At 38.6% G+C, this 22,846-nt stretch overlaps 1 protein-coding gene across 3 annotated transcripts in view; it reads right to left on the bottom strand.

The window, feature by feature from the left end:
* Positions 1 to 22,846, bottom strand: part of NCKAP5 (NCK associated protein 5) — a 1,233,002-nt gene that overhangs the window by 487,006 nt on the left and 723,150 nt on the right. For all 3 annotated transcript variants that reach the window (XM_081579255.1, XM_081579258.1, XM_081579257.1), the window contains one exon: positions 18,035 to 18,168. In XM_081579255.1, the coding sequence (XP_081435381.1) occupies positions 18,035 to 18,168 (134 nt within the window). The remainder of the gene's footprint in view (positions 1 to 18,034; positions 18,169 to 22,846) is intronic.

The following is a 22,846-nucleotide window of genomic DNA, read 5'->3' as shown; positions in this document are numbered from 1 at the left end:
ACTCTGTGTAGTTTTGTCATCAACTCAATTTACAGTTAGATATACTTGCTTTATTGTGCTTTCAACTTTCAGAATTTTTAAATTAGATGATAAGCTCCAGTTATATTGAACATCCATGTATTTTAAAAGTCAAATCCTAAAAAAAAAGTTTATTCAGAGAAATTTAGTTTTTATTCTTGTCTCATCCTCTCTCTATCTATAACTAACCATCTTTAAAGTGTTACCCTTCTAAATACACCTCTTTCCATATATGTGTTTAGATGTGAGCAAATCTCACTTCTTTCTTAGATAAATTGCAGCATAATATTTATCCACCTTTTACTACTGGTATTTTTTCTCTTATTTCTGATGATTTGATGATTATATGAAAATAAAGAGAAAATTGTTGATTACAATGTTGAAAATAAGGAGGAAACTTGGATGAGATACTATTTTGAGAAGGAGTACAATAGTAATAATATTGGATTTCATATACCATTGTGTTTATATCTAATATTTACTTCAAATTTTACTAAAGATGAGTTTCTCAAATTGCTAAAGGTTACTTAAATAAGTAATTCTGAAATAGGATGCAATAATATTTGAACTTAATTATTATAACTTTTAGGGTGAGTTGGCTTGAAAATATATACCTGAAACAACATTTTATGTCCTATGCAAAATGATAAAACTTGTCAGTCATTCAGAACATATGACAAGCAATGAGTGGATACACACTGCTTCCTGAAAACACTGGAAGAAAAAATTTCAGTAAACTGATATATATCCAAAACACTAACTATACTTACTTGCTCCAAAGATAAAAATTGCATTGAACCAAATACTAACGTTTTGAGGTGCTTAACATCTATTACTATTTGTAGCGTACAATAGGAAGAAAATATATCTTAAGGGATGGACCTGAGCTGAATCCTGGCTCAACTGTTTAGTGGCTGGGTGACCTCTTGTAAATTACTTAACCTCTATGAGCCTTATGTTTCTTGTCTATAAAATATGGATACTAATACTTCTTCACAGGATTACAAGCAATAAGATTCCATGTTTAAAGCAGTCTCAAAAGTTACTGATACAAGGTTAATACTCAGTAAATATTAGCTCACTTGCTCTTTCATAGGTAATAAAAAATTGTCTAGAGTAATGGTTAAGAGTCAGGCTATCTGAGTTCAAATCCTAGCTACAATACATTCAAACTGTGTGATGATGGTTATGTTATTCAACCCTTATGAGCTTCAATTTCCTCATCCATAAAACAGACATAGTAGGAATATTTTCAAAGGAGAGTTGTTTTAAGAATTACATTACATGTAGTATGTTTCCTTCATGAAGAAGGGACATTTTTCCGTTTTGTTTCACTACTATATTCCTGGCACCTAGAAGAGAATCCATAAGGGTGGTGTCTTCTGCATACCTGAGGTTAATGATATTTCTCCCGGCAATCTTGATTCCACCTTGTGCTTCATCCTGCCTGGCATTTCGCATGATGTACTCTGTATATAAGTTAAATAAGCAGGGTGACAATATGCAGCCTTGATGTACTCTTTTCCTAATTTGGAACCAGTCTGTTGTTCCATGTCCAGTTCTAACTGTTGCTTCTTGACCTGCATACAGATTTCTCAGGAGGCAAGTTAGGCAGTCTGGTATTCCCATCTCTTTAAGAATTTTCCAGTCTGTTGTGATCCACAAAGTCAAAGGCTTTGGCATAGTCAATAAAGCAGAAGTAGATTTTTTTCTGGCAGATAAGCGAAGAAGAACTAAAGAGCCTCTTGATCAAAGTGAAAGAGGAAAGTAAAAAAGTTGGTTTAAAACTCAACGTTCAGAAAACTAACATCATGGCATCCAGTGCCATCACCTCATGAGAGATATATGGGGAAACAATGGAAACAGTGACAGATTTTATTTTCTTGGTCTCCAAAATCACTGCAGATGGTAACTGCAGCCATGAAATTAAAAGACGCTTGTTCCTTGGAAGAAAAGCTCTGACCAACCTAGACAGCATATTAAAAAGCAAAGACATTACTTTGCTGACAAAGGTCCGTCTAGTCAAAGCTATGGTTTTTCCAGTAGTCATGTATGGATGTGAGAGTTGGACTATAAAGAAAACTGAGAACCAAAGAATTGATGCTTTTGAACTGTGGTGTTGGAGAGGACTCTTGAGAGTCCCTTGGATTTCAAGGAGATCGAACCAGTCCAACCTAAAGGAGATCAGTCCTGAATATTCACTGGAAGGACTGATGCTGAAGATGAATACTTTGGCCACCTGATGTGAAGAACTGACTCACTGGAAAAGACCCTGATGCTGGGAAAGATTGAAGACAAGAGGAGAAGGGGACAGCAGAGGATCAGCTGGTTGGATGGCATCACTGACTCGATGGACATGAGTTTGAGTAAGCTCCAGGAGTTGATGATGGACAGGGAAGCCTGGTGTGCTGCAGTCCATGGGGTCGCAAACAGTAGGACATGACTGAGCGACTGAATTGATATTGATACTGAGAAGAGAATCCAGCACATGGTTAGTTCCCCTTAACTGCCAATAAAAGCTAAATGAGTTAAATATATGCATCATAGAAAGGTCATCATAGAAGTTTCAAGCATGCAGCTTTGTCATTAATCACATCTAAGGAGTTCTCTCATTGTGCCTTTAGACTTAGTTTTTTGCCTCTCCAGGTTATATTAAATGATGGATGTTCTCACCATCACTGTAATCTTCAAGGTCCTTGTTGTTATTTAGTCGTTCAGTTGTGTCCGACTCTGCGACCCCATGAACTGTCGTGGCCTTTCCTAAACCAAGCTTTAGGTATACCGAAACAGTTTCCCCAACCTTACTACTCCACTATTAGATTCTTTACTCAAGAGAGACTATTGAGAAAGTCTACGTCTGCAACATCTTGAAGCTATTAAAATCCACTACAAAGACCTGTAGGGTATTTCCTGGTAACATATTGTGTGCTTTGGTGATTGTTTCTGAAAAAGCAATAGACTTGTAAGTGTTATATGTGTCATGCATATTGGAAGTATACTAAATATATTACTATTTCACTGGGAACTCTCTTGACAATAATGTGAATTGCTCAGGGAACAGAAATCAATCCTTAAAGTATTTCTGACATGAAAGGTGACCGTTGGCCTTCAGGGAAAGGGTTCAAAGTAAGATTGACTTGAGTGATTGAGATGTCCTTAACATCAACACTGCAAAGGTAGGCCAGGCATTGTTTCACTAGATCCGAGAAGCAAGGCAACGTCGAAGGCCTAATTCAAAGGACTGGTGTGATTAAATAAGAGCCTGATAGGAACTGAACCCCAGCCACACAGGACTGTCAGCTGCTTCTGAGACCCATTGGGAATACTCACACCTTTAGGCACATCTTTGTCTTCTGTTCTCTTAATCTAAAATCCCCCTTCTTCAGTTTTCAATTAAATCCTCCTCACCCCCAATGCTTTAATTCTCATCTCAAATGAGTCTCTTTCTGACTAGCAGAATTTTTCTCAGGTCATTTTTCTCTCCCTTTCTTGCAGCAAAAATGTGATTTCATCTAACCTCAGGGTTTTTTTGCTGTCTTTTTTTTTTTTTCTGCAAGTGTGACTTTCCCATAAAATCCTGAGGGACAGGGGACAGAACTGACTTAATGCATGCTCCTTCCCTCTACTTAACACAGAGTCAAATCAATGTTGTCATTAAAAAAAAAAAATTGTTACACTTGGATCTCAAAAGTGCCTGCAAACTCTTGATGCAACTAAATGGAAAGACTTAATACTGCCTGAATGGAAAGAAAAAAATGTAATAATATAAAAGTAAAATTAAAATTAATATGACATCTTGAAAATTATTTAGTAAACATGATGCACCAGAATGGCCAAATGTCACCCACAGTGAGGTCTTAATACGTGGTAGCTAAAATGATAACAAGGCCTGCTGGAAATACTAGTTGATTCATTTATTATATTTACTGAGCACCTACTATATATCAATCTAGAACCATAAGAAGTTTATAGTCTACTAGAAGAAATACAGCATATTGGGGTCCAAAAATGCTACCAAGAAAAATATGTAATTATGTGCTTAAGGTCTGTATAATAATTAGATGAGCAAGTGGAATGCTAGAAACAGCATCAGGAAAAAGTGAATCTGGATCTGGGCTTTGTTAACTAAACACATACTGTCCAAGCCAACTGCAGCAGGAAAAACTGGGTCAATTCAGTTAAATTCAATGACCAGACAGTCCATGTAATAAATGGAACTGTAATTTGATGGTAGCCTGGATGTTTGGAAATGCTAACTTTATCATCAGCCTAGCTAATCTGATAATGCACTACAAAGACATCAGCCGAGTTAACTTGATAATATGGACCATAAAAGAGGCACTAAAAATACAAGTGGACTTTCCTTATGAATTCTGAAATAAGAAAATGATAGATACCAAGTTTTCCATTTAGTCTGGTATAATTTCATTTATCCCTCTAGCCCATGTTTCTCTTGGGTACAGTTTCAGTCAGGTGATGACAATCAAGTTTAAAAACACCATCAGTGGCAGAAGGCATAAATTTATGATCTAGACTGAGACCTGTATGAAATACAATTACTTCTGTATCATCTGAAACTTTATTTTCTACCATGGATTGTAAACTACAAAATGAATGAGCATGAGAAGAGAAAGAGTATCTGACCAGAAATCAGCAGTTCTAGTATCTCAATTGGTATCTACCTCACCATGTGACCATGAACAAGTTACTTCATTTTTCAAGTTTCAATACTGTATTTATTTAAGAGTTGCCACATGATCCAGGAATACCCCTCCTGGGTATGTATCTAGAAAGAACTACAATTCAAAAAGATACCAGCACCCCAATGTCCCCTGCAGCACTCTTTACAATAGCCAAGACATGGAAACAACATAAATGTCCATCTACAGATGAATGGATAAAGAAGATGTGGTATATACACACAATGGAAGCTACTCAGCCATTAAAAATGAATGAAATAATGCCATTTGCAGTCACATGGATGGACCCGAGATTGTTATACTAAGTAAAGTAAGTTAAAAAAAAAAAACACCATATGATAGTACTTATATATGGAATCTAAAATATGACACAAATGAATTTACCTATGAAACAGAAACAGACTTGTGGTTGCCAACGGGAAGAGGAATGGGCGATGGGTGGATGAGGAGTTTGGAATTAGCAGATGCAGACTGTTATTTATAGGATGGATAAACAAGGTCCTATTGTACAGCACAGGGAAGTATATTAAATATCCTGTGATAAACCATAATGGAAAAGAATATGGAAAAGAATGTATATACATACATTATGTGAGAATTAAATGAAATAATGTAGGGAATGGTTTTGTAAACACTGAAAAATAAAAGTGTAAAATGTCATCATTTCTGTGGCCATGTTGATATCAATATTAATAAAAATGCTTACTATAAAACTTAACAGCTTCAAATGTTATAGAGACCATGCAAAATGAAGCTCATATTGGTGTCTTGAGAAAATGCATCCTGTCACTTGCTGCTCCTCCAAACAACAGGTGAAAAACCTTCGGTCAGGATTAACGTGAAAAAGAATCTTGAAACACGAGTTAATGAAAACTACAACATGTTTCTTTTGTCAGAATCCCATAGATTCAGCATAACTAATTCACTACTTTATTCTCTGGGAAACTTCTTAAAAGCTTGAGGCTGTTTGTTAGCAACAGATGTAGACATTTATAAACAAACACCATCTTCACTGAATTATTTTTCACAAATTAAACCAAAGATCCCAAAGAATAGTTTCAAATGTTTACAATCAGCATGCAGAGATACACTCTGCGGGAATACCATTCATTAAATGCGCTGCCTATGGACCTAAAAGGTAATGAGAACAACACTCCTTGCTACTCAGACTGCTGCTGTTGCATCCGTCCCACTACCTACCCTAGACAGACCGGTATAAACGCTATCTGAGGGTCATAAAACACTCTCTGAAAGTAAACTTTACCCTATGGGAAGCAAACATTCAATGCACCAAATTCCATTTCATGCCCTGCAGACAGGAATTCTGAAAAGAATATTCTGAAACAGAAAGCTCATCTTTTATAGGTGAGCACTCTATCATAGAAACCTAGGAATGGAAAACGGGCTGTGATGATTATGTTCAAAATTTTAAAGATTCCCAGAAATGGCCATTCTAAAATCTCTCTTGACAGCAAATTTGTATCATAAACACACTATCTTTAAAATTCTTCCGTATGTTTAACCTAAGTCTTTCATAGAAGCAATGCAATGCTGACTGCACCTTTCTGCTTCAGTGAAGGTATTCATTCATTCTTGTATTCATTCATTCATTTTTTAACCAAATTCAAACAAAATTGTTTTTGAATGAGCATCATGGTAAAGGTCATAGGTAATAGTATAACAGGTATATGGGGATATGAGAAATATTCTCTGCCCCCTTGAATAGGCATAAACAACCTTTAACTCTTTATTTGGATCATTATTAAGAGCAATGTACAGAAACAGCTACTCTTTTGCAGAAAATATGGAGGACTGGGGGGACACGTTGAACTGTCCCAAGAACAGTAACGAATAAATTTAGACTCTATCTGAGAAACTCTATTGGTCAAATGCTCTAGGTTTTTCAATACATAAATCTGAAGAAAAAGCAAGCGATAGAGGGTAACCTGCTGGTTAAAAGATATCTAAAAGATATATTCAGTTTTATAACAAACAGACAAGATAAAGTATGTGGATGTACATTAAACGAAAAACAAAAAAAAACTATTAAATCTCTAGAGAGGAATGGATAAAGAAGACGTGGTATGTGTAGGTATATGTGTGAGTATATATATATGTGTGTATGCATATATGTATATATTCCATTATATATATTATATATATATAATAACTCAGCTATAAAAAGAACAAAATAATGCCATTTTCAGCAATATGGATGGACCTAGGGATTATCATACTAAGCAAAGTAAGTCAAATAAAGAGAAAGATATCACTTACATATGGAATCTAAACAATGATACAAATGCACTTATTTACAAAACTAAAACAGAATCACAGACATAGAAAACAATTTTATGATTACCAAATGTGGGCGCCAGGGATAAATTAGGAGTTTGAGACTAACAGCTATCTGCTACTATATATAAAACAGATACACAAGGATAAATATAGCACAGGGAACTATATTCAATATCTTGCAAAAACCTATAATGGAAAAGACTTTTAAAAGAATGTATACATACATATATATATATATATATATATCTGTATAACTGAATCACTTTGCTATACAGAAGAAATTAACACATCATTGTAAATAAGCTATACTTCAATAAAACTTTAAAAAAAAACTATTAAAAACACTAGGCATTTACTGCTCTAAGACCAAGATAATAGGTTACTTATTGGAGGAAGATAATAATAGTTACTTATTGGAAGAGGCACCTGGAAGGGATTCTGGGGGGTCTGGCAGAATTCTCTTTATTGATTTGATGTTGGTGATAAGGATATTCTCCTTAATATAATTCATTAAGCCAAACATTTGTTTTGGGTGATCTTAAGTATTTGTGTTTTGTTTTTCAAGAAGCATTTATCAACACGGAACAATGAGAACCCCTACACACTGCCAGTGGAAATGCAAAATGTCACAGTGACTTTGGAAAACAGCTTGGCAGTTTCTTGTAAAGTTAAGCATAGGCTTACTATATGACTCAGTTATCCCATTTTTAGTAATTTGTCTAAGAGAAATGAAGGCACACTAAGACTTGGGTATGAAAGTTGTATGTTTAGAGCAACTTTTATAATCACCAAATATGGAAAAAAACCCTTCAACAGATGAGTGGATAAACAAATGGTGGTACCAATATTTCTATACAAGGGAATACAACTAACAAACAAAAGGGAAAGAAGCGCTGACACATGCCAACAAGAGGGCTGCATCTCAAAGACTTCCTAAGTGAAAGAAGCCAGACACACAGAAAAGTTAAATACTTTATAACTTAAACAAGAAGAATTTCTGGAAAAGGCAAAACTGCAAAGACAGAAATCAAATCAGTCATTGACAAGGTCTTAGGGTGTGGAGAGGGAATAGACAATAAAGGGAAATGAAGGAACTTTTCAGGGGCATGGACATATTCTGTATCTCGACTGTGGTGGTAGTCATATGACATGTGCTTGTCAAAACTGATCAAACTATACATGTAAAAAATGGATTTTCTGTAAACTTGAACCAAAAAGCACTTATTATTTAGAGCAGGAAAGAATTTAGTTTTCAATTTTAAAATAAAATATATTCTCCCATATCTTGCATTTATTTTCTTAAAAGAAAAAGTGTGTTGGGTGGGTATAGTACACTGAGCCATAATTGGTAATTGAAAAAAAAAAGTTTGGAGGAGAGAATAAATCACTGGTATTTTTACTGAGGACTATGCCTTCAGAGAAATTGTTTAGAAGTGAAAACAATTCTGGTTGTCATAAAGTTTTCTCTGTTCCAGCTTTCCCCCAAACTAGTTCAAATAAATCCTAAAGCAGACAATATCAGAGCTGAGAGCAATAATGGTTATGTTCATAGCAGAGGATCTTTGCTTCCTTTTACCAGCCAGATTTTTCAGGATTCAATCTGACTATCCTCAACAGAAATATTTCATCTAGGCTTGGCAGTTTTCTCATTTCGACTTCTCCAGTCAAGTAACCAAAATGGACATTGTGAAACCGTTTCAAAAATCATCATTGTCATCACAACATGGAGAATAAGACGATCCACTTCAAGTTCTCGACATGAAACCTGGTGGTTAGGATTTCAAGGAGCCCTGGTTATAATAGTGTAATTATAACTTCACTCAAGAAATGCATTTCAGTTCTAAAACATGGCCTTTTCAAAAGCCTAAAAAGCATTATAAAACTATAATGCAATTCAACTTCCTCATTTTACAAATGAGTGGAATGAGATCCAGAAAGGTCAAACTATTTAAGCACAGTTATTAAGCTAGTTAGGAGTGGGGCTAGAACGAGGTATTAGAAAACCTCATATTCCATAGGATAGGGCTCCTTGAAATGAAATTGGAACTGTATTCTATGTTAACACGGTTTTTTTCTACCAGACATGAATAATGGGCAATGTAACTTTCACACTGCCTACTCAACAATATATCCCTCTGTTAAAAAATGTTTTAAATTGTGACGAGATCATTGTGTATTAGGCAGAGGCAGAATTACAAGGGAATCAAGGAATGTATCACATTAAGTTAGAAGCTGCTCAGGGAGCTGTGAAAGGCCTCCTTTCTTTCCATTGTCTATATAATTCATTTTAGACCCTCTCTGCTTTGCTCAGGTGAGGACTTATTCACCATATCACTAAGATACACATTTCTGACATCAAAGTATGATTCTTATTATGTTAACCAAGCATTTTAAAAGATGCCATGCAAACTCATTTATTCCATCTGTTGCCATTTGAAGAGAAGTTATTTGACCAATGTTGTTTTGCCATTTTTACTTTTTAGTTGTGGCCTGTGGAATGTAGGATCTAGTTCCCTGACCTTGCATTGGAAGCATGGACTCTTAGCCACTGGACCACCAGGGAAGTCCCATGTCATTTTAAACTTCTGGTAGATTTACCTAGAGGAGCAAATGAGAAGCCTGCATTTTTATGAGAAGTCTCAGCCAGAAATATTGCTGATCATGTGGAACCAGCAACTTCAAATCAATAGGAAAGTGCCCTCTACATTCATCAGGAGGAACAAAGCACTCAGGAGAGCCAGCCTCAGTGACAGGTTAAAGTTGACAAACATTCTGGGAACTGAGCAAATGGAGAATAGGAGCAGAAGAGCCTTGTGCTGCTGACTGCCCAAAGGTCAGCTGACAGCTCTTCTCATCTTCTCATGTTTCACTCCTTCTAAAGACGTAGAGAAAATGTTCTTTTACTGCACCAGACAGATACAGAGGTAGAAAGGAATATGTGGGCAGAACAATGAAGGGCGTAGTACTTTCACCACTCTTGCAGCAGAAAGTGAAGAACTAAAGAGCTTCTTGATGAAAGTGAAAGAAGAGAGTGAAAAAGTTGGCTTAAAGCTCAACACTCAGAAAACTAAGATCATGGCATACGGTCCCATCACTTCATGGGAAATAGATGGGGAAACAGTGGCTGACTTTATTTTTGGGGGCTCCAAAATCACTGCAGATGGTGACTGCAGCCATGAAATTAAAAGATGCTTACTCTTTGGAAGGAAAGTTATGACCAACCTAGGCAGCATATTAAAAAGCAGAGGCATTACTTTGTCAACAAAGGTCCGTCTAGTCAAAGCTATGGCTTTTCCAGTGGTCATGTATAGATGTGAGAGTTGGACTATAAAGAAGGCTGAGTGCCAAAGAATTGATGCTTTTGAACTGTGATGTTGGAGAAGACTCTTGAGAGTCCCTTGGACTGCAAGGAGGTCCAACCAGTCCATTCTAGGTGATCAGTCCTGAGTGTTCTTTGGAAGGACTGATGTTGAAGCTGAAACTCCAATACTTTAGCCACCTGATGCAAAGAGCTGACTCATTTGAAAAGACCTTGATGCTGGGAAAGATTGAGGGCAGGAGGAGAAGGGGACAATGGTGGATGAGATGGTTGGATGCTATCACCAACTCAATGGACATGGGCTTGGGTAGACTCTGGCAGTTGGTGATGGATAGGGAGGCCTGGCATGCTGCAGTGCATGGGGTCTTAAAGAGTCAGACACAACTGAGCGACTGAACTGAACTGATTATGTTCTTCAACACACACTTCTATGTCGGGTGCCTACAGCTTCTAAATGAGCAACAGAAAATGAACCCTAGGATTCCATAAAGTCTCTGAGATATGATAATGTGAACAGTGGCCAGTGAAGGACTTAAGTGGTAAAACCAGCTCCATGTATGTCTCCTTGAAGTTCAGCAAGCAGCAGGCTGTACTTAACCACAGCAATCAACTGTGAGAGGCCAAATCCCCTTACAGTAAGCAAAGAAACAGCTTCAGCTTCAAGGCAGCAGATGACAGTGCAAGAGAGAAGGTCAAAACAGGTGCTGAGAAATTTTGGAGATAGAGTGCAAGCCTGGATTCCATTTGGGTGATTTTTAACTATCTTGGTCAATTATGGAAAATGGCAACCCACTCCAGTGTTCTTGCCTGGAGAGTCCTGTGGACGGAGGAGCCTGGTGGGCTGCTGTCCATGGGGTCGCATAGAGTCGGACAGGACTGAAGTGATTTAACATGCATACATGCGTTGGAGAAGGAAATGGCAACCCACTCCAGTATTCTTGCCTGGAGAATCCCAGGGATGGAGGAGTCTGGTTGGCTGCCGTCTATGGGGTCACACAGAGTCGGACCCGACTGAAGCGACTTAGCAGCAGCAGTCAATTATGAGTGACAAAGTTTAATTGTTCCTGTTATTGAAATTTCCACTGAGTGGCATAAACACACACACATAGATACACACAGACACAGACACGCACACACATGCACACACACACACACACACCCCATGCCTATAATATTTCAAGGCCACAGAGAAACATTGATTCCTGATGCTTTGGGTGTGATGTGATTTGCTAACTGCAGATCGCTTACAAAACATGTCTGCCTGATGGCGAGTCTACCAGGTTGATTCTAATTTAAAGTTTTAGATATATATTGCAGCATAGAGTTTCCACATGATGATCACATATGTTATTACCGCTAGTTTCACTACTCAATTATTTATTTCATTCGATTTGACTCATGTCTTTGCATGAAAACATACATTAGTAAATATGAAGTCTGGCTGTCCAGAATTTAGACAAATGTCCCTTCCTTTACAGCTAAACTAAAAATGTGCTGTTTGCTTCTTAGATGTACATATAGCTTCTCCACCAGGAGTCTATAGTTTTGAGGACACATACTGTATTCTGGGCTTCCCTTGTGGCTCAGCTGGTAAAGAATCTGCCTGCAATGTGGGACACCTGGGTTTGATCCCTGGGTTGGGAAGATCCCCTGGAGAAGGGAAAGGCTACCCACTCAGGTTTCCTGGCCTGCAGAATTCCATGGACTGCAGCCCATGGGGTCACAAAGAGTCAGACACGGCTGAGTGATTTTCACTTTCACTGTATTCTATCTTATTGTGCATAGAATAAAAGCAGTTGATTGTCTACTATGAACAGCAGCTTTCAGTAATAACCTATGCATTGATTAGATTGTTTCCTAAGGGACCAACACAAATACTTGGGCAAATCATGCAGGCTTTGTATGAAATTAGTACTCTGTAGAGTTGCTTAATTCTTCACAAGTCTGTTTTTTAGAAATCAACGATCAGTTCAGTTCAGTCACTCAGTCTGACTCTTTGCGACCCCATGGACTGAAGCAAGCCAGGCCTCCCTGTCCATCACTGACTCCCAGAGTTTATCAAACTCATGTCCATTGACCCAGTGATGCCATTCAACCATCTCATCCTCTGTCATCCCCTTCTCCTCCTGCCTTCAATCTTTCCCAGCATCAGGTTCTTTTCAAATCAGTCAGTTCTTCCAATCAGGTGGCCAAAGTATTGGAGTTTCAGCTTCAGCATCAGTCCTTCCAATGAATATTCAGGACTGATTTCCTTTAGGATGGACTGGTTGGATCTCCTTGCAGTCCAAGGGACTCTCAAGAGTCTTCTCCAACACCACAGTTCAAAAGCATCAATTCTTTGGCACTCAGCTTTCCTAAAAGTGCAACTCTCACATCCATACATGACTACCGGAAAAACCATAGCCTTGACTAGATGGACCTTTGTTGGCAAAGGAATGTCTCTGCTTTTAAATATGCTGTCTGGGTTGGTCATAACTTTTCTTCCAAGGAGCAAGTGTCTTTTAATTTCATGGCTGTAATCACCATCTGCAGTGATTTTGGAGCCCAAAAAATAAAGTCTGTCACTGTTTCCATTGTTTCCCCATTTATTTGTGATGAAGTGATGGGACCAGATGCCATGATCTTAGTTTTCTGAATGTTGAGTTTTAAGCCAACTTTTTCAGTCTCCTCTTTCACTTTCATCAAGACGCTCTTTAGTTCTTCCTCACTTTCTGCCATGAGGGTGGTGTCATCTGCATATCTGAGGTTATTGATATTTCTCCTGGCCATCTTGATTCCACCTTGTGCTTCATCCAGCCTGGCATTGCACATGATGTACTCTGCATATAAGTTAAATAAGCAGGGTGACAATATACAGCCTTGCTGTACTCCTTTCCCAATTTGGAACCAGTCTGTTGTTCTACGTCCAGTTCTAACTGTTGCTTCCTGACCTGCATACAAATTTCTCAGCAGGCAGGTCAGGTGGTCTGGTATTCCCATCTCTTTCAGGATTTTTCAGTTTGTTGTGATCCACACAGGCAAAGGCTTTGGCGTAGCCAATAAAGCAGAAGTAGATGTTTTTCTGGAACTCTCTTGATTTTTCGATGATCCAACAGATGTTGGCAATTTGATCTCTGGTTCCTCTGCCTTTTCTAAACCAGCTTGAACATCTGGAACTTCACAATTCATATACTGTTGAAGCCTGAGTTAGAGAATTTTGAGCATTACTTTGCTAGTGTGAGATGAGTGCAATTGTGCAGTAGTTTGAGCGTTCTTTGGCACTGCCCTTCTTTGGGATTGGAGTGAAAACTGACTTTTTCCAGTCCTGTGGCCATTGCTGAGTACTCCACTTCAATACACCCTACCTGGTCAATGCCACTTCATTTACTTCAAGTGGAGTAATTAGTTGTGCTCACTCACTCAGTTGTGTCTGACTCTTTGGGACCCTTTGGACTGTAGCCTGCCAGGGATTTCTCAGGCAAGAATACTAGAGTGGATTACCATTTCCTCCTCCAGGGGATCCTTCTGCCCTAGGGACTGAACCAGTGTCTCCTGAATTGCAGGAGGATTCTTTACCTACTGAGCCATTGAAGGAGTAATGAAACTGGGGTTCAAATGCTAATTATCTTTACATAGGAATGAAGGAAGTGCCATAGCCTCAGTTTGCACCATTGACCTTGGCTGGCTTGACAATCACAGTTCAAACAGTTTAAAGGGAGTTATAGAATTATAGGGGGGAATCACAAAGCTAACCCCACATAAAATATGCCCAGACATGTATACAACACAATGGGTTAAACAATCACTCTGACATCTGGAAAGCATCTTTGATTTAATCACTAAGTAATAAGAGAAGGAAGGGGTAGCCCTAATGACACTACCACCTGTATTTAAGTTCTTCTTATTGCATATGGCTTGATTCATGCCTTCATCTATGGGGAAGGCTAAATTTGACAGCATCCCTTTTATTCTCTGATTTTACATTAAAGAAGGTAAATGGTCTGGATCAAGTTTTTTATGGCTGCATGAATCACCCTTAGTGAAGGCAATTTCTGATTTATGAGCTTAGAGATACTTATGTAACCTCTAGCCATATTTTTTTTAATTGCCCAAATTCTGGACTCCTGCTAATCATTATACCCTAATCAGAGGTCAAGAGGGAGGAAGGGCTTATAGATGAAGGTTTGGTGGTGACATAAAAGAGAACTACTCATTCAACACTTTAACAGATTTTTATCACCTAAGTGATCCCATTACTCATTACCACAGATAATCACAAGCCAGGTTTGCCCAATGCTTCTAAGCCACCAAGCCCATCACCTAACTGAAATTGTATAAAAATCAAGCCTCCAAATCATTCTGAATTGCTCATTCTGACACCTGAACTCTGCTTCACACATGTACCTAATTGTCCCATCTTCTAACTTCATTATTTTTTCCCTTTAATGCCTCATGCCATTCCTGAACCTGAGCCTCAGAATCTCCTTGACTACCGTTTAGATTCTCCCATGGATACAGTATGATCAAAAATACCATGAAAATACCTCATTTGACTCAGCCCAGGCCTCAATATCTCACACCTCTGTGCTCTAGTTTCATAAAAGAGTACTAGAAAGATCCAACACATGTATACTTACATGTCCCCTTGAAATCGAGATATAGTGCCTGAGAACACCGAGCAGTGGAGTTCTGCCTGTTTTACTTGTTTTCACGCAGACAAGGACCAAACATTCATAATTCATGTAGTGTGAAGTTGCTTAACTTCACAGACATAAGTGATATAGCAGATGCAATAATACTTTTACGAATTAATCATAATTTGCACTCTCTTGGACCATTGTCTATCATATCCTTCAATGCCATCCTGGAGGGGTCTATGAAATGCATTCCACTATGAGTTTACTGCCAAAGATAATGTTTCTAAAGAGTAGTAGCCTTTGTCTCTGAGGTAATAATTACATGTTCTCTTGCATTTTCCTTTTAATCATGTCTGCCATGAATCTTAGAGCTAAATTAAATGCCCACTCTCAGAAAGCATGCTTCCCTTTCATGGTCTTCATTTTCTGTTTTTATTTCAATAGTCTTATTGTAAAACTGCCTTTTATTGTAAGTCACATCACGTCATTTGAAAAGATATACTATTACATTATTTTTTAAAATAAACTCACCCCATGAACAATACTCAAAGTATGTCTACAGTACACCTCAGATATCATCATGTACTAACATTTGAATCAGTTCTATTGAGATGGATGAAACTGGAGCCCATTATACAGAGTGAAGTAAGCCAGAAAGAAAAACACCAATACAGTATACTAATGTATATATATGGAATTTGAAAGATGGTAACAATAACCCTATATGCGAGACAGAATAAGAGACACAGATGCATAGAACAGTCTTATGGACTCTGAGGGAGAAGGTGAGGGTGGGACGTTCTGAGAGAATAGCATTGAAACATGTATATTATCATATGTGAAACAGAACTCCATTCCAGGTTCGATGCATGAGACAAATGCTCAGGGCTGGGGCAATGAGATGACCCAGAGGGATGGGATGGGGAGGGAGGTGGGAGGGGGGTTCAGGATGGGGAACACATGTAAACCCATGGCTGATTCATGTCAATGTGTGGCAAAAAACACTACAATATTTTAAAGTAATCAGCCCCCAACTAAAATAAATAAATTTATTTAAAAAAAAAAAAAGAAAAAAAGACTTGTTGACTATAAAAGTTTTAAATTCAATACAATTATTTGAATTATAGAAGTTATTTACGTGAGCATTTAGATACTGACCATGTCCCAGTTTGGCATGATGTAGTTCACGGGGTCACAAAGAGTTGGACACGACTTAGCAACTGAACAACAGAAACAAATGTCTCAGGGTGATGTGCTATAAACATATTTTGTAGTAGTGAGGATTTTATAAAGACTTAGAGTACAGTAACAGGACTGTTTAAATTAGCCTAACTAGAGACATCTTACAAACCAAAGTTTAAAATGTGAAAGGCGATCAGCAGTGTTTTAGTGGGTCTACTTAAATCATTCTGTAATTATCTTCTCTGTTACATATCCTTTCTCCCTCATCTTTTGCTGATTTACATTAGTTGTCTGGCTGTAACTGGCCTTGAACTTTCAGTGTCAAAGAAGCTTACCAAGAAAATTGATTATGTGGAGGGAAAAAAATCTTCACAAAAGCAGTATGTAAAACAAACCACTATTTGTTTTACAAATAATTATCTTCTTTTTCAGCCTAGGATGTAGCATCCACTCTTGTGCAACTCAAATCTGTATGGGATTGTCATCTGATTTACAGCAGATGGCCTGGCATCATAGGAAAATAATTTACTGTGCCGATGCCTCATGTCCTGTAAATCAATAGCTCGAATACAGAGACATCTCAGTTAGATGGTACAAGGGTAGCACGATCTGCACCCTCCTTTCTTATATCGTTAAAATGGCATGTATTACAAAGCGGTACTTGTTTCAAAGTTGCTTCAGAGGGTGGGGGAGGAGCTATTATCTCAAGGTGGGAGACATAAAGTGAGAGTTGCCATCAAACACAATGAAAAATTGAACACAAGGTTGTATAAGTAATAGCCTGAGAGAGGTGGGACATGCATTTGTTAAAGTATTGATTGGTGCATTTCTACAGCACCTGTACTATCATGGGCTCCAAGAGTTGAACAGGGTGTTAAATTATGACTCTGAACACAGAGGAGTCATCCATCCTTTCTACCCTATTCCTCCAAGATGCCTCTAAACCAAAATCGCACACATTCATGGTACTAGCCACCATGAGATAAATCATCTAAAGGATCAATTCTGCTCTCTTCCTGCAACACAGATAAAACTGTTACCAATATAAAAGCCTCATGATGAGGAAGTGAAATTATCCATCACCAATTTTATCCAAATCCCAATGGTAAATCCAAGGCAAGACAGAGCTTGCTGAAGAAAATCTTAGGGCAACTTTTTAAATTTGAATCTGAGACAACCTCATGAGGGAGAAAAGAGTTAAAAATTATTTTCTTGGTTTTTGCAAAGTGGAGTAAAACACACAAACGAGAGCCAAGTCCCTCATAGGGTGCCTAGATCTGATTCTAGGACTGTAACTGCACAAGTTTGTGTTTCTTCTGTGAAACTGAAGAGCTTTTAAATAATAGGTTGAAACTTCACCTGGCCTCATATTAACCATATTTGTAAGTTGAAAGATGTTTACTGTGCTGCCATTAAATCAAAGAGTTACTTTTTCCAAATCGTTTGGAATTCAAGTTATGTTTTTTAAAGGAAATCTGTTATAATTTTAACAGATTCTAAATATTACTTTAAATAAGGAGTAAGAGTTTACTGGAAGATTCACACTCTCTCTACCTGAAAATAGGACTAGAAGCCCAGTAAAACTGCATCCTCCTGGCTGGCCTTTCCCAGATCACACCTACAGGCCACACAGCCCACTCATCTTACTTTGGAAACATATTTTGAAAAGCCATTAGGGAAGAAAAGATAACTAAGTTCAACAAATTCAAGTCTGAGATACAAATGAAATGTTCCAGAAGATTGGTTGAAATGCAACTGGATGGCTTGGCTAGAAGCTAAACTGTTGGTCATTAGCTTCTCAAATGTAACACGAGCCTGCACAGTGCAAATTCAAGCAAGGGTGTAAGTGGTATGGGGAGCAGTGAACCTCAGGAGGCAAGACGCTCCGGACAGAACAGTACCTGGAGAACTGCTGCTGCAGGCCGCGCATCTGAATCCTGTTGCGCTCAGACTCCAGCGTCACCTCCTGCAAGCGCTTCTCACTCTGAAGACGCAAGTGTCTCTCCTCTTCCAATTCATGTATCAGCTTCTCATGCTGTAAAAGGCACACAGGGGATGGCTTTTAAGAATGTGTTTCTTAAATATTACTAAAAAATAATAAGTAGCCACTTTTGGTTGCTAAATGCTACCTTGGACTTTATATATTAATTAATTTTATCCTCATTACAACCTCATGAAGTAGGTTCTAGTATTAATCTCTTGTTATCTAGGAAACCAAGGATCCAAGACATCAAAGTAGTTTGTTGTAAAAACAAATAAGGTAACAAGTATTCAATTCTGGCTGATTTGACTCCAATGCCTGAATGGTTTCCACCAAACCAGGTGGCTTCCTAGGTAGAGATGAAGACTGATGACTGAATAATGCCATACTAGCAAATGCATACCATTTTGAGTAATAACAAGTAAGTTCATGGGTGGCTGTTGAGAATGATTTCATCTCTTCAATCTCTGGTAATACGTTAAAGGGAACATTTCTGTATTATATACAGACATTCCAACTTAATTATACCATGGAGCTGATGAGGATAAGGTTAAAGAACTATTTTGTATTTGCCCAATTAGATTTTTACAGATGGAAACTGGTTAAATCACAAACCAGTGATTACAGTTTATAAATTTGCAATTTATAAATTACAAATAAAGTGGTTTATTTGTAATTCCAGAAAATGAGCTTCTCACAAATGGACATCAGGTGTTAAAAAGAGGGACTGGATGACCCAGGATGAATGGTTCAGCAAAATCCCACTTCAGGAACAGGTTAAAAAGCACACATGCTCAGATTCTGACATTATAGACTCAGCTAAAACTAACAACTTTTTTTGTTTGTGTTTTTCTGTTGTTGCTGCCTTTTCTTTTTTTAAAGCATGTCATGCGATTATGGTTATGGATATTACTAAATTAAGCACCTTGTGTATAGCATATATAATCAACAATGAAAATCAAAGACAATGCCTGATTATGAGGGACCAACATTCTTCAAGGGAAAGAATGGAAGCAGAGACTTGAATCTCTAAATAAATCAAACACTATGACTCTGTACATTGAATTACCTAGATGAAACTTGATCCACTGTATCATTCATGGGAAAAAAAATTCTTCGGAGAGCCATGAATGAAACAGACCATTTCTGGAAAAAAAAATCAAAGTCCTCTAAAAATACTTCACACTCTGTGCCTTGGCAACTTTGACTATATTCTCTCTCCTGCGTAAAAGCCTGCTCTATTGGGTCAGGAGCGGTGGCTGCGCGGTGCTGGAGAGACTTTGAGGAGATACCCCACGCCAAAGGGCAAAGGAGAAGCCCCAGTAAGATGGTAAGAGGAGAGAAATCGCATTTAGAATCAAACCGCATACACGCCAGAGAGGCTCAGAGGGCTCAAACAAACCTTGTGTGCACCAGGACCCAGAGACTCCACAGAGACTAAGACAGAACTGTGTTTGAGTGTCTCCTGTGTAGGTACAGGTCAGCAGTAGACTGCTGCAGGGGCAAAGGCACTGGGTATAGTAGACCAAAGTGTGGCATAAGCCTTCTTGGAGGATGTTGCCATTAACCCCACCATAGAGCTGCCAGAATTTACACAGGACTGGGGAAACAGACGCTTGGAGGTCACAAACAGAATCTTGTAAGTGCCAGGATCCAGGAGAAAGGAGCAGTGACCCCACAAAGACTGACCTAGACTCGCCCATGAGTGTCCAGGAGTCTCTGGTAGAGGCATGGGTTGGTGGTGGCATGCTGCAGGGCTGGGGGCACTGAATGTAGCAGTGCATGCGTGGGCCTTTTGAAGGAAGTTGCTATTACCTTCATTACCTCCACTATAGTTTCAGTTTAGTTTAGTCACTCATTTGTCCCCGACTCTTTGTGACACGATGGACTGCAGCAAGCCAGGCCTGCCTGTCCATCACCAATTCCCAGAGTTTACTCAAACTCTTGTCCATTGAGTCAGTGATGCCATGCAACCATCTCATCCTCTGCCATATCCTTCTCCTCCCACCTTCAATCTTTCCCATCATCAGGGTCTTTTCAAATGAGTCAGTTCTTCAGATCAGTTAACCAAATTATTGGAGTTTCAGCTTCAGCATCAGTTCTTCCAATGAATATTCAGGACTGATTTCCTTTAGGATGGACTGGTTGGATCTCCTTGCAGTCCAAGAGACTCTCAAGAGTCTTCTCCAACACCACAGTTCAAAAGCATCAATTCTTTGGCTCTCAGCTTTCCTAAAAGTCCAGCTCTCACATCCATACATGACTACTGGAAAAACAGTAGCTTTGTTGGCAAAGGAATGTCTCTGCTTTTTAATAAGCTGTCTAGATGGCCCCAGGTAAATAACAGGGAGGGAACACAGCCCTACCCATCAGCATAAAATTGGATTAAAGTTTTACTGAGTATGGCCCTGTGCATCAGAACAAGACCCAGTTCCCCCCTCAGTCAGTCTCTCCCATCAGGAAGCTCCCATAAGCCTCTTACCCTTCTCCATCAGAGGGCAGACAGACTGAAAACCACAATCACAGAAAACTAACCAATCTGATCACATGGCCCGCAGCCTTGTCTAACTAACTCAATGAAACTATGAGCAATGCCCTGTAGGGTCACCCAAGACGAATGGGTCACGGTAGAGAGTTCTGACAAAATGTGGTCCACTGGAGAAGAGAATGGAAAACCTCTTCAGTATTCTTGCCTTGAAAACCCCATGAACAGTATGAAAAGGCAAAAAGATATGACAATGAAAGATGAACTCCCCAGATTGGTAGGTGCCCAATATGCTACTGGAGATCAGTGGAGAAATAACCAGAAAGAATGAAGAGATGGAGCCAAAGCAAAAACAACACCCAGTTGAGGATGTCACTGGTGATGGAAGTAAAGTCCGATGCTGTAAAGAGCAATATTGCATAAGAACCTGGAATGTTAGGTCCATGAATCAAGGCAAACTGGAAGAGGTCAAACAGGATATGGCAATAGTAAACATTGATATTTTAGAAATCAGCGAACTAAAATGAACTGGAATGGGTGAATTTAACTCAGATGACCATTATATCTACTACTGTGAGCAAGAATCCCTTAGAAGAAATGGAGTAGCCCTCATAGTGGACAAAAGAGTCCGAAATGCAGTACTTAGATGCAAACTCAAAAATGACAGAATGATGTCTGTTCGTTTCCAAGGCAAACCATTCAATATTACGGTAATCCAAGTCTATGCCCTGACCAGTTATGCTGAAGAAGCTGAAGTTGAATGAATTTATGAAGACCTATAAGACCTTCTTGAACTAACACACAAAAAAGATGTCCTTTTCATTATAGAGGACTGGAATGTAAAGGTAAGAATTCAAGAAATACCTGGAGTAACAGGCAAATTTGGCCTTGGAGTACAGAATGAAGCAGGGTAAAGGCTAATAGAGTTTTGCCAAGAGAACGCACTGGTCATAGCAAACACCCTCTTCCAACAGCATAACAGAAGACTCTACATGTGGACATCACCAGATGGTCAATACTGAAATCAGATTGATTATATTCTTTGCAACCAAAGATGGAGAAGCCCTATACAGTCAGCAAAAACAAGACTGGGAACTGACTGGGGCTCAGATCATGAACTCCTTATTGCCAAATTCAGACTTAAATTGAAGAAAGTAGAGAAAACTACTAGACCATTCAGGTATGACCTAAATCAAATCCTTTATGATTATGCAGTGGAACTGAGAAATAGATTCAAGGCATTAGATCTGATAGACAGAGTGCCTGATGAACTATGGACGGAGGTTTGTGACACTGTACAGGAGACAGGGATCAAGGTTATCGCCAAGAAAAAGAAAGGCAAAAAGGCAAAATGGTTGTCTGAGGAGGCTTTACAAATAGTTGTGCAAAGAAGAGAAGTGAAAAGCAAAGGAGAAAAGATATACACACACTTAAATGCAGAGTTCCAAAGAGTAGCAAGGAGAGATAAGAAAGCCTTCAGTGATCAGTGCAAAGAAATAGAGGAAAACAATAGAATGGGAAAAACTAGATATCTTCAAGATAATTAGAGATACCAAGGGAACATTTCATGCAAAGATGGGCACAATAAAGGACAGAATTGATATGGACGTAACAGAAGCAGAAGATATTAAGAAGACTTGGCAAGAATACACAGAACTATACAAAAAAGATCTTCACAACCTAGATAATCACGATGGTGTGATCACTCACCTAGAGCCAGACAACCTGGAATGCAAAGTCACCTGGGCCTTAGAAAGCATCACTACGAACAAAGCTAGTGGAGGTGATGGAATTCCCATCGAACTATTTCAAATCCTAAAAGATGATGCTGTGAAAGTTCCGCACTCAATATGCCAGCAAATGTAGAAAACTCAGCGTGGCCACGGGAATGGAAAAGGTCAGTTTTCATTCAAATCCCAAAGAAAGGCAATGCCAAAGAATGCTCAAACTACCACATAATTTCACTCATCTCACATGCTAGAAAAGTAATGCTCAAAATTCTCCAAGCCAGGATTCAACAGTACGTGAATCATGAAATTCTAGATGTTCAAGCTGGATTTAGAAGAGGCAGAGGAACCAGAGATCAAATTGCCAACATCTGCTGGATCATCGAAAAAGCAAGAGAGTTCCAGAAAAACATCTATTTCTGCTTTATTGACTATGCCAAAGCCTTTGACTGAGTGTACCACAACAAACTGGAAAATTCTTCAAGAGATGGGAATATCAGACTACCTTATTTGCCTCCTG

The sequence above is a fragment of the Giraffa tippelskirchi genome, chromosome 3, assembly GCF_054371585.1.
Source record: "Giraffa tippelskirchi isolate mGirTip1 chromosome 3, T2T-mGirTip1v1.2.pri, whole genome shotgun sequence".
Lineage (NCBI taxonomy): Eukaryota > Metazoa > Chordata > Mammalia > Artiodactyla > Giraffidae > Giraffa > Giraffa tippelskirchi.
This window is presented reverse-complemented; position numbering and strand designations above follow the sequence as displayed.